This window comes from Pavona decussata, unplaced genomic scaffold, assembly GCF_977016875.1.
Source record: "Pavona decussata unplaced genomic scaffold, jaPavDecu1.1 SCAFFOLD_2, whole genome shotgun sequence".
NCBI lineage: Eukaryota > Metazoa > Cnidaria > Anthozoa > Scleractinia > Agariciidae > Pavona > Pavona decussata.
In genome coordinates this window covers 2,030,001-2,042,500 of record NW_028145426.1, presented here as the reverse complement: position 1 = coordinate 2,042,500, position 12,500 = coordinate 2,030,001, and the positions used below count along the sequence as shown (strand labels likewise).

At 36.9% G+C, this 12,500-nt stretch overlaps 1 protein-coding gene across 1 annotated transcript in view; it reads right to left on the bottom strand.

Moving 5' to 3' along the window:
• Positions 1 to 8,896, bottom strand: part of LOC146489963 (4-galactosyl-N-acetylglucosaminide 3-alpha-L-fucosyltransferase FUT6-like) — a 12,573-nt gene extending 3,677 nt beyond the window's left edge. Inside the window, exon 1 of the mRNA XM_085116444.1 lies at positions 8,013 to 8,896. Within this exon, the coding sequence (XP_084972570.1) occupies positions 8,013 to 8,814 (802 nt within the window). The 5' untranslated portion in view covers positions 8,815 to 8,896. The remainder of the gene's footprint in view (positions 1 to 8,012) is intronic.
• Positions 8,897 to 12,500: the final 3,604 nt, after the last annotated feature.

Here is a 12,500-nt window from a genome sequence, read left to right as displayed (position 1 = left end):
TCAAGGCAAGAAAATAGAGTTAAGATAGAGTAACAAACGTGAAAGTATACAACCCCCAGTTATTGTTGTCCTTCGAATAAAACAACTAACATGGCTGGGCACGTCGTCCCACAAGTTGGGGCAAAATGGTGCTATCAAAGTTCAATTGAGCCCACTCTGAGACCCATTGTAATCCTTGGGTGTACTTTAGAATTACAGTCAACTCTGGCCTTGCGGACACCTCGCTATTACGGATACCCCGAAAATACGGACAGCAGCTAAATTCCCGGCAAAAGTAAATTACAGACGTTTGACTGAAATAAATTCCTGCTATTACGGACTCTCACTATTAAGGACACTAACTCGTGGTCCCGAGGGTGTCCGCAATAAAGGGAGTTGATTGTATTTCGCCCCTTGGTTTAGGGCAAAAGTAAAAAAAGCCTTCAACGACTCATGTTACCCCTTATGTAAGCCTATTTATGCCCTATTTTACAAGAGCAAAATTAGCCCTCAAAATAGCACCGTATTTGACTTACTGTATCAGCCCCAATTCAGGGGCTAAAACAAATCTTTCGAATTTACAGTGAAACATTGAGTGGAGAGATTAACACTGCAAATTCAAAATATCCGTTTCAGCCTCATATGCCACTTTTGGCCTGGTGGAGCTGATTCAACCCCTTGTGGAGACATTTTGGTCACAATTAGGGGTGAAATGACCCCATCAGAGACTCTTTCAGCCTACTCTGAACTTATTCTGGCCCTTACGTTCGAGCCTTAGTATGAGGACTTGTTTTGGTCTTTGTTTGATAGAGTCAAACTAGATCTTAAAAATCCATTTCAGCCACTTCTGGGACTCATTTTAACCCTATTATAAGCATCCAAATTTAGGAGAACCAAATTAGCCTTCGAGTAGCACTCTATTTTACTCACTAAAAAGGCCAAAATTTTGCAACTAAATTTACAGTGTAGAGAATAGATATGCACTGTTAATACAGGTTTTTTTTTCAATAAATAAGTTCAATCAACATGGTATCTGTAAATTACAGGAGCTCAGTGCACACTTTTACAGCCATGGTAAGAGATATCTTTTAATGTAGTCCCCACCTTACTGTCTCAAGGCATACCAAACAAGCAAAAAAAACAAAACAAAACAAAACAAACAAACAAACAAAAAACAAAGCAAAACAACCAAACAAGCAAAAATACCTTGCATCATAAGGAGAGTGACAGAAGAGTAGAAAGACAGGAAATTTAGAATCTGGAGGGTTTCTTAAAGAATCTGAAGACATTACTAATATGACTCTAAGTCATCGCTACACACACACAAACAGACAGAGAGATAGATAAACATCCATTAATCCATCCATCCTTCCATAAAATTATTTCACTTTCAATAATTTCACTATTTTTGGATTTTAAAGGAGCCCACAATACAATGTGCTAATCCTATTATCACCAAAAGAAAATAAAAATGAATGAATCAAGAGAAAAATAAATAAATAAATAAATAATTAAATAAATAAATAAATAAAGAGTAAACAAAAAATTAATAAGAGTTAATACATTGATAAATTACAAACATAATGACAACAAAAGCCTAAAAACTGATAAATTTGCACAGCGCTCAAAATTATCCCGACCCCGAAATTGTCCTGAAATTGTCCCCGAAATGATCTTGAATGTGAAGTGATCCCTAATTCTTCACGCTGACCTTAAAATGATCCCCTTGTAATTTTTGGACTGGAATGGCATGTGTCACTACTAGTGGAATTCAACAGAGTTCTGTCCTAAAAATAATGCATTAAAATAATGCCATGTTCTAAAACTACAGTACCTTACATTTTAGGACACTGCTTTTAAATTCCCTACCCTTATTGGGCTGATTTAGCAACAAAACGGGAACGTCAGTTGACAACGGCGCGCGCATCAAGAATACCCATATATAGTGGAAATAGACTCGTGTCCAGACTATTCCGCGAGCTCTCGCTTCCTCAAATGACGTTCCCATTCTGTTTCTAAATCAGCCTATTCCATATTGTTCACTTATCTAATACTTTGACCATACATTTGCACATAATCCAAAAGCCTCCCTTGCCTACGAGCCAAGAGAGCATCTTCAGGGGAGGCTAATAATTCACTGAAATAACTTGAAATAATAATGATAATAATAATAATAATAATAATAATAATAATAATAATAACAACAACAACAATAATAATAATAATAATAATAATAATAACGATAACTATAACGATAATGGTAACGATAGTGATAACGATAACGATAATAATAATAATAATACTACTACTTAAAAGAAATGATTTAGAAATACATGAAACAAGAAATATGAGTGATAGGAACCGACGTTTTGGTGCATCTTGCACCATTATCAAGGTTACATAATTAATGATAAAAAATCCTCCTCTCAGAGGAGTGTGAACGCTTGAGAGGAGTTTTCCGAAAGCTGAGGTATCCGAATCACCTTATTGATTCTGTCATCAACAAGTTTATCACCTCGAGAGTCGCAGCAGACCAGTCTAAACAGCATACCGATGACGTCATCCGGATAGCTATCCCCTATAAAGATCAGGATGCTGCAGTGTCTGTCAAACGGCAATTTAGAGATCTTATCAGCAAGGTGGGAAAGACCATTCAACCCGTGTTTACTAGCCGTAAGCTTTATCAAGATCTAAGCCTGCGCGAGCCCAAGCCTTACATTGTAACCCAGTAATGTGTTGTTTATTTATTCAAGTGTGACCTGTGTGATGCAGGTTATGTTGGGTATACAAAGGGCCACCTTCACACGCGCGTTGAGGGACACCGTCAAAAGGCGTCATCAATCTGCAAGCATTACTACAAAGAACATAACACTGCTGTTCCGAACAATTTCTTAGCACGCTTCAATGTAATCAAGAAATGCATGAACAAATTTGACTGCCTTGTTAATGAAATGTTGTATATTCAAGAGCTTAAACCAACATTGAATACGCAGTCCGATTCTCTTCATGCTAAAGTATTTAAGTAATTAGCTTGCTGCTATGTTATGCAAATTCGCTTCAACTTAGCCTTTTCACAAACCGCTTTTTATCGTTAATTATGTAACCTTGATAATGGCACAAGATGCACCGAAACGTATCACTCATACTACTACTACTACTACTACTACTACTACTACTAATAATAATAATAAATAATAATAATAATAATAAAAATAATAATAAAAATAATAATAATAATAATGATAATAATAACAATGATTTGAACGATGTGGCTGATTACCAGAACAGATGTGAAACAAATAGCATAATACTGAAAAAATACAGAAATGAGTAACAAAAATTAAAAAAAAAAAAAAATTAAAGTAAAAGTGTCAAATTAATATGTTTGAGCTGTTTATTGAGTGAGGGTCGCTCCCATTCAATGTGGAGGGCCTCTTTGATCTTGAGATCAAACTAAGTGGGAGCCGAGTCCAGAATGGAAAAACATGCCCCTGCTTCTGAGCCCCTAAATTATTACGGTAAGAGTGTAAATGTTCACGAACCCGTGCGGCCAAATGTCAAGTGGTTTCCATGACATAACAGGTGAGACAGCCTGCACATGTAAATTTACACACCACACGAGGAATGCAAAGCATTTGGAACTGAATCGTTCACTCCAAACATGTTTTTTAACTTATAAGATGTGAAAACAATCCTTATATCTATCCCCTTACAATACTTCTTAGTTAAGGTTACCCTATACCTTCAGAGGTGTCTTCAGAGGTGTCTTGCCTCCAAGCGATGTAGCGCGTCGGGTTTAAACTGTAGATACCTGAACCCTCATATCAAATTAAAGCTTATAGAGCTGGCTATCAAACTAAACCAAGAATTTTGAAATAAAATGAATTGCCGAATTTTTAGCGCTGTTTTCTCGAATAAATTTTTTCACTTGGAGGAGCCACTTCAAAGAGCTAAAACTCAAAAGGAATTTGTTCGTTTTCCTTCAAATTTGGACAGTAGCTAGTTTAACATATAAACAACAAAAACATGTCTGCGAATTTTTTCTTTCCAAATATTTTTTCTCCGAGAGCGATTTTTGTATGATCACTCCACATTTTTTTCATCCTATTTCAAAACTGCTCTATAACTTTTCATTACAATTGAAATATATGGCAAAACGCAGACATGTTTTTTTAGCACTTTGGGTCCGGAAACTGAGGAGCAAAATTAAATTAGAAAAATTCGCTTTGACTTGTAGCTTTAAAAATATGTAATTGGGACGCTCGCATTTAGAGGTCGTGAAAAATTCGACAATTCATTTTATTTCAAAATTCTTGGTATAGTTTGATAGCCAACTCTATAAGCTTTAATCTGATATAGGGGTTTACGTATCTACAGTTTAAACTGGACGTGCTTTATCGCTTAAACGCGAGACACCTCTGAAGGTATAGGGTAGCCTTAACATTCTAATCTTACATGTACATTGGATTAAAAGAGAATAAGGACCAATAAAAGGTAATTTGAAAAAAACATGTAGGTGCCTCATAGGTGTTACCTTCCCGCAGTGACTTTGTGGGATTGTAGACCCTCTATAGATAATTTTTCACTACTCTGTGAATAATGCGAGAAGGGAAACAGTTTTTCATCAAGATGGAAGTTAACTTATACCGAATTACTTAGTAATCCCATATAACTTAACTCCCATCTTAATGAAAAACTGTTTCCCAGTATTGCAAATGGAACATAACACAATGGGAATCCTAGCTGGCAAAAGGCCGACCAACAAAAAAAGAAAAAAAGAAAAAGAAGGCCGACCAGCTGGCTATTTAAAAGCATCAACAAGGAGAGTTGAACTTGGGGCTACTAAGAAACAACTCCAGTTAGCAGTCAAGAGCGGAAATGAAATCTGGAACCTCAGAATTACAAGTCCAATGCCCTAACCAGTTGGCCATGCCACCTTCCTCATACCATGTCATGTCATGTCATGGGATAGCTTCTTGCATTTTATCTTAAGATGGCGCATGTAGAGACGGGATTACCCCCTGAACATGCTGAATGTTCACATTGCTATTCTCAACTGAGAAAGGCAAGGATGTTGTTGAACACTTAAAGAACAAATGTGGTAAAGCTGAGTGTACTAAGAAATGTCAGTGCTTTTCTGCAGGAATTTATGCCTATGTCACAAAAGTATACTGACTGAAAAAAACAAACAAGCAAACAAACAAAAACAACAACAACAAAATTCCATTAATGTTAATGAATACTTAAAAATCTAGTCAATTCCAAAAATTACTTGGGGATTATTTTGAAAAAACAAAAACAAACAAACAAAAAAATAAATTAAAAAAATAAATAAAAAATAACATAAAAATAAATAAACAAAAACAAAAATAGAAAAATAAGGATCAATTCAGGGAAGGGGATTATTTTGGGGACTTTATGAATGGTATAACTCTAATTCAAAGTTCTTACAAGTATGAAAATATCTGTGTTGTACGTCTGCCTATCACAATATCAACTGAATGGCCTTGTTTAAAAAAATTAGATTGACGCCTGAAGGTTGTTGAGACCTAAGACTGCTGATCAGGCTTTGGCTTGATTTTGTAGCAAACAATTGAAACACGCTTCTAGATACTGCTACAATATTATTTGCTTTTATATAGTGATGTTCACTGTTTACAAACATTGTGTTTGCCACAGCAACCTGATTAAGGTTTTACTACTGACTTTTGAACACTATGCCAGCACATTCCTGTGGCCTGTGAGCTTTGGGATTTTGTTAATTTTCAACAGATCTTTGACTCTCCCAAGGGAGCAAAGTCAGTGTAATTCTTGTCTAACTCAGATAGTTAGCCACAATTTTTCAAATCCATCACGGGAATTCATAGTAGGAGATGACTCCTTCTTGAAATCTTCTGTCAAGGTCAAACTTGTTAGGACGTACAAAAATGTAATTGTGCTTTTGTTGTGGTGCTGAAATAGGCCTAAAACTACTGTGTTTTGACTTTTGTTGTTGCCACATTTGTGTGCAGGTCATTTTTTGGCATATTTGAACTTTCAGAGATTTTGGTGCAACAGAAAAAAGGTCACATCTCAGTATATGATTCGTAATGTGACGACAATTTCCAGTACTGGTAACGTACTGTATGTTAGTGACCTACTTTTGGTAGGTCAAACTTGTTATGATCTGTAATTTTGGTCTCTGGGTAATTTCATCCTAGGTACCATTGTACCAAAACGGATGAATCGAGGTGAAAAAGGTAGCATTTTAACAACAGAGTCTGTATTTTTCGCAACCTTTGTTTTCTGCATTCAGTTTTAGAAATGCCATAATGCAGTGATGTTCTATTTCTAGAATGTAGACACTTGAAAACCTTATAATGGGCGAGTTTGGTTTTGGAGGAGGACGGGGGGGGGGGGGGGGGTAATATTCCTAAACAACCCAGTGAGGAGGGTACTTTTAAGTTTACTAATGATGGGGAGGTATGAATGACATCAAGTTGTTAAACCCCCATTTGTCCATATTGGACAAAGCTAAATAAATAAATAAGTCCTGTTAGGGTATAAACAGACCAAGGAAAGGTCGAACAGTCCACAACAGAACTAGCCTGGCTCGCAAGCATTTCTGTGGTGTTTTTATCTGTTTTGTTGCTATGACCATGTGAAAATTGGGATGAGAGGGAAAAAATAAAAGAAAAAAAACAAAACAAACAACAACAACAACAATGGAGTAGTGGGGGGAGGGAGGGGAGAGGAAAAGATTTGCAGATGAAGTATATCCTGGCTCTCCTGGCTATACAACAGCCCCAAATGTTACCTTGAAGTTGTAACAATGACAAACACAGCAAAAATCGCTCGGAATTACAGTCATTCCACGTCATGCGTGACTGTTAGTTTTTGAAATTTAAATGGAATTCTAAAATTTACATGTCAGTTTTAAACATCGCCAACAAGATTTCAGAATTCCTGTAAAAATTTCACTAGTTTATTAATTGATTGTATAAAGCTCTGAATTTTTCTTTACATTACAGCATTAAGTATCAAGAATAACAATTGTTTCCCGAGTATTTTGAATCTTTTTTTTTCTGTTAATACGTCTTTTTCGGAAAGATTTTCAGAGAAATGTTCAACATTCCATTCACAAAGAGAAATTTGAATGCTCTTTTCATTCTTGGAAATACAGGTCATGTGTGACATGAACTGACTGTAAGTACCACAGCTGAAGCCTTCAACTTGCACTGCTGCTCTAGAATTTGCATGTTTATGTAGAGCATGTTTTGATTTTGATGAAGGTGACATTTCACATCCTTAGGTCTTTGCTTTCTGCTATGGGCAAGGTGTAAAGTGATGAAGCATTAAATGTCAATTGGGCATTTTTCATAAATGTGAGGTTTGCGGCAAGCCTTTCCTCTCTCTCCTCTCCCCTCCCCCTCTTGTTTTTTTGCTTGCGTCCCAATTTTCACGCAGTCAAGAAGTGAAAAATGCACAAAACTCCACGGAAACACTTTACACAGGCAACAACAGAACCCTTAAAAAGTAGGGGCAAATTAGCTCCTCAGTCGTCACTAATAGACCTTGTTGACGCACTATATGTTAATTGCCCATTACAAACCATGCAATCTTCTCAGGAGAATGGCTCCTTTACCTTTTTGGAAGTAAAGAAGGCATGACAGCGTAAATATGGCCAATTCTAAAAGAGAATACTCCATAGAGTACTATCACATGATCTGTAACGGGGCAACAAAACAACGAAGTGAAGGTCTATTTACATGAGAACCACCTCCACTCAAAGCTCGCAACCTCAGACTGTACAACCACAAGGTGTCTTGCATGGTATGGCTATGTGCCTGAACCATTAAAACAAAAGAACTGATCTTTGCTTCAACAGCCAATATATATACACCTCTGGTTGGGAACATTAATATCACATGAAAATGATCACTGAGCATTTAGCTCTAATAACCCAAGTAGATGGATAATAAAATATCCATCATGTGTGTGACTATAATTTTAACTAGTGTTTTGAACAATTTTTTTTAAAGCACATGACCTACCTAAGTGGTCCCAGTACTTTTCCGTGATGTAGTCTTCACACAGTGCATTCTCAATAGAGAGATAGAACTTGTACTGTTTGATAATGGCTGTACATGTAACACCTCGTGAACAAGACCTTGACTTGCCAAATTGTCCTGAGCACCTTCCAAACACATCAACTGCGATGTATTTTTGCAGCTCACGAACAAACGATTTTCTAAGCCGAGGTGGACAGTTGCTAACCATCCAGGAGACGAGCTTGTCTTTTCCAGCCGAAAAATCTTGATGTGACAGGTTAACGAATGGAATCTCTTCGTACGTGCCATAAGGCGCCCAGAAATCAGAATCAACTCTGTAAGTAAACGTTAAATCGAACATATCACCGAAAAGCGGTGTATGAGGAGTCAAACGTGGACTTTCCATGGAAAAATAAATCCACAACTGCGAAGCAGGCTTTCGTCTCCGCATCGACTTCAAATGGCGCAGACTTGGCAAGTCACTAGCGGCGTGCACCAAGACAAAGTCACTTTCATAAAATAGCTGTTTATCGGAAGTAAACTCAAAGTCATCTCTCACGCAGGGCTTTTCCCGTGTCCTCGGTATCGAACAATCTTCATTTACCGTCATCCAGTCCTTGTAGCGGAAGAATTCATTGTATGCCAATACAACGGTCTTCTTTCGAGTTTTTGAAGCGTTCGCAGACGTTGACGGGAACCTTTCAATGGAAGACTTCAAAGGTCGTGTCGTTGACAGAATGTAAACAGATATACCTATTACGAACAATAGCGTAAGAGCATAAAACTTTTTGGGTTTCCTTGTCATTACGTTTGCCCTTTGGTAGATCAACTTTCATAAGGTCTCGCCACAGGGAGTCCACAAAAGTTGTGCATGTGAAAAAGAAATAAATTAATAAATTATTGACTTACGTTGTTCGTTTCTTGTGGTTTTCTATAGTGCTCATTTGCATAGCCTGCGAGCAAGCTCTCTTGGGGGTGGGGGGCGGGAGGGAGAAAGAGGAGAGAGCTAATGCAATAGACTTGCTTAAAAGTCGAGCTTAGAGAGCGCGAAGCGCGATCGTCAGAGCTCGAGCGAGCGAGCGCGCGAAGCGCGATCGTCTGTTTAGCCAATCAGATTGCGCATTACGCGATAGTCGGTCACTGAGGTATTATATCAGCTTAGGAAATGTGAGATGAAATTTGACAAATTTACAGACGTTTGTATGATTCGTCATAACCAGTCATACAAACGTCTGTAAATTTTTTCACTTTTCAACCACACCTGATATGGTGAAACTTTGCAGAGTTACTAAAGTAAAAGTGCTTTCTCTAGTGCTGGTATACGTTTTTAATTTTAACTTATTTGAATTTTCGGCAGCCATTTTATTTTGGTGAAGGGTCTATTTCTTACTTCATTCATGGAATGGTTTCGATTCTTTTTTCAATGGCGTGACAGTGAAAACCGGCAATTACAAACAATTGTTAATTATTTGCAGAGGGCGAAGTAAATATTGGTGAATATTCTCCGAGATATTGGTGAGGTTTTCAGCAGGATCAAACAATTTATTTCGTCCATTTGTTGCAAATGTTTATATTTTGCTTTTGACCGGCAAATTTGTGGGTTTAGATTTTGTAATACGAGAGCTATTTTTTCAGCAAGAAAAGGCGAGTTATCTTTGGAGCCACGCATCAAAGATTTCTCAAGACGGTTAGAGAACACCAGGGAGAAGACCCTGGGAAAACAGTTCCGGAACCTGTTTTGTAAAGTTTTCCCGCATCTGGTTCACCAGAAAAGCTCTGATTTTGAATTTTTTTTCTAGCCAATCAGTGAGGTGCGTCCATCCCGCCAATTGCGTGCCTTCTTTTACAGGCAACTAAGCATAACACCGTTATGAGCAAAAAAAAAAAAAAAAGTACCCGACCTAATTGGGTACAAATCATGGTATGTTTTGCCACAGGCAGCCCAAGCTCAAGCTGTAAGCGATGATCAAAAGTTTACACTCGAATTCCACGTGTTCTGTTAGAATTGGAAATAGTCAAACGCGATCTTTTCAGTACAGTAGAGGTGTGCGCCAAGGCTACATTTTAAGTCCTCTGCTCTTTAATCTATATGTTAATAATTTAGCCTTTTCCTTCAACAATATTTTGTCTGACCCTTTTGTACTACCAAATGGCGCCAAATCAGCTGATTATTTTATGCAGATGACTTAATAATATTGTCACGATCACAACTGGGATTATCATTTTGTAACTTATGGATGCCAAAAATAAACCCTAAGAAAACTAAGATAATGATTTTCAAAAATGCACAAAAAAACTACCTTATACATACTACCTCACATAGGCAATGAATTAATAGACATAGTACAAGACACGCATTTCTTCTTCTAGAAATTTCACACTTTCGCTTGAACACCTTTGAAAAAAGCTCTTCATGGTTTCTTTAGTTTAAGACGGCATACTGATTTTAGTACACTGAAACCTTCCCTTGCAGGTAAAATTTTTGACACAACGATTCAGCCAATTCTAACCTACAATAGTGAAGTGTGGGGTGCCTTTGTTAAATCAGATTATAGGTCGTGGAAAGACTCCGGAATTGAAAAAACACATTTACATTTCTGTAAACGCTATTTAGAAGTGCTTTATAAGTCATCCAATCAGTGTTGCATGTAGAGCTGAACTTGGCAGATTTCCTCTAATCATTGACATAAATAAAAACATACTTAGTTACGTACACTACCTCCAAGGAAAGGATGAAAATTCTATAGTAAAACAATCCCTAAGAATATCTGCTGACCTACATTATTACGGTCAAACTAGTTTTTACTCCAGTCTCATGAAGATGAGTGAATGCTATAATTTCTTTAATTATTACGCTCCGAATGAAAATAACATCAAACAATATAATAGATCTAATGAAAAAGAAATATATCTCTTATTGGCATCAAACCCTTCAACACTCACAAAAACTCCTCTTATTATACAATCAAAAAAACTTACGGCCCTTCTGCTAGGAAAGCATTAGTGAAACTAAGAATAAGCAGCCACAAGCTTTTCATTGAAACAGGAAGATACGACAACATACCCCGTATAATGAAAGGGTAATGTTTGCAACTGTAAAACCATTGAAGATGAAATTCACTTTTTGTTAGATTTCCCAAGCTACTCTTCTTTAAGAGATATCAGTTCTTTACTAAAATAGAACCTAGCCTTCCATTTCCACGATTCTTAGAAAAGAAACTTTACTATCGCATATAATGAACTCAACAACTGACTATTTTATAAACACTCAATTAACTTCATTTGTTTCCTCGTGCTTTGAATTGAGAGATGAACTTCTCTCCGGAATGATTACTTCTACTGTATGAATAGTTTAAATTAAGCAAAGACCTCAGTTACTTTATTTATTTTTATTTTATTTTAAGTTATCTTAAGAATTAGTTAACGAATCAATAACCATTTATGAATATAATTGAATTATAGTTTTTTTAGCTTAGTATTGTGATTCATTCTTATATCGTTTATTGTAAATCAGACGTAATTCAGCCTGTGGCTGCAAGGTTTTTGATTAATAATCTATCTATCCAAGATCTGAGAAGAGCCCCATCGGTAGTTTTATCACTCTCCCAAGGTTACGCTCATCTGCTTACAAAGCAACAGAACGGCCGATCGATCAAAGATCACACAACAAATTGAGGAAAACTATTTAACCTGAGTGCCAAGGCCGTCGCCATACGACCAGCCAAACTTTTAAGAAATGTCTATTAGCAAAACCACAGGCAGCCTAAGCTCAAGTTGTGAGCGACGTAGAATCCCAGCACAAATGTCCCAGTTTCATGTCAATTAATAGCATTACACCTTAGAAGCAAGGTATGTCATTTTTTTAAGAACTTTCCAGTATATATTTGTACCTCCTTAACCCGATCGTAAATAATCCCATACAACAACAACAACAACAACAACAACAACAACAACAATATCAGCAAGCTTTATTTGCATGACTTTAACAAATACAGAATTGCAAAAGCTATGTCACACAAGAACTTGCGGCGCTCGTGTAAAGGAACTAGACCAGTCAAAGGAAGCTTCTCATTGTACGAACAATCTGGATAGATAATGTGCAAAGCTCGTCTTTGACATCTCTCTAGATCGACTGAAGATATTGCGGGAGGCTATGATGAAACAGGCCTTACACAAGTCAAATAGAGGAGCAAAAGTTCCTCCGACTTGACTTGTGCACGCTTAAGCTGACGCAAAAAATACAGGCGCTTGTTTACTTTCTTTACAACCTCGGATATGTGATTATTCCATGTAAGATCGCTAGATATTTGGAAACGAAAGATCACTGTTTGCTTTACACACTCTAAATCCTGACCATTAACCTTAACTCCTGAGTAAAAAATATTTGGAAGTAAAATTAAGGACCTTAAGGAAAAACAACTCTTATTAAAAAATATATGCGGATAATATTCGGTCATTGGGGGAAAAAACAACTAAAACAACGAGGAAGCA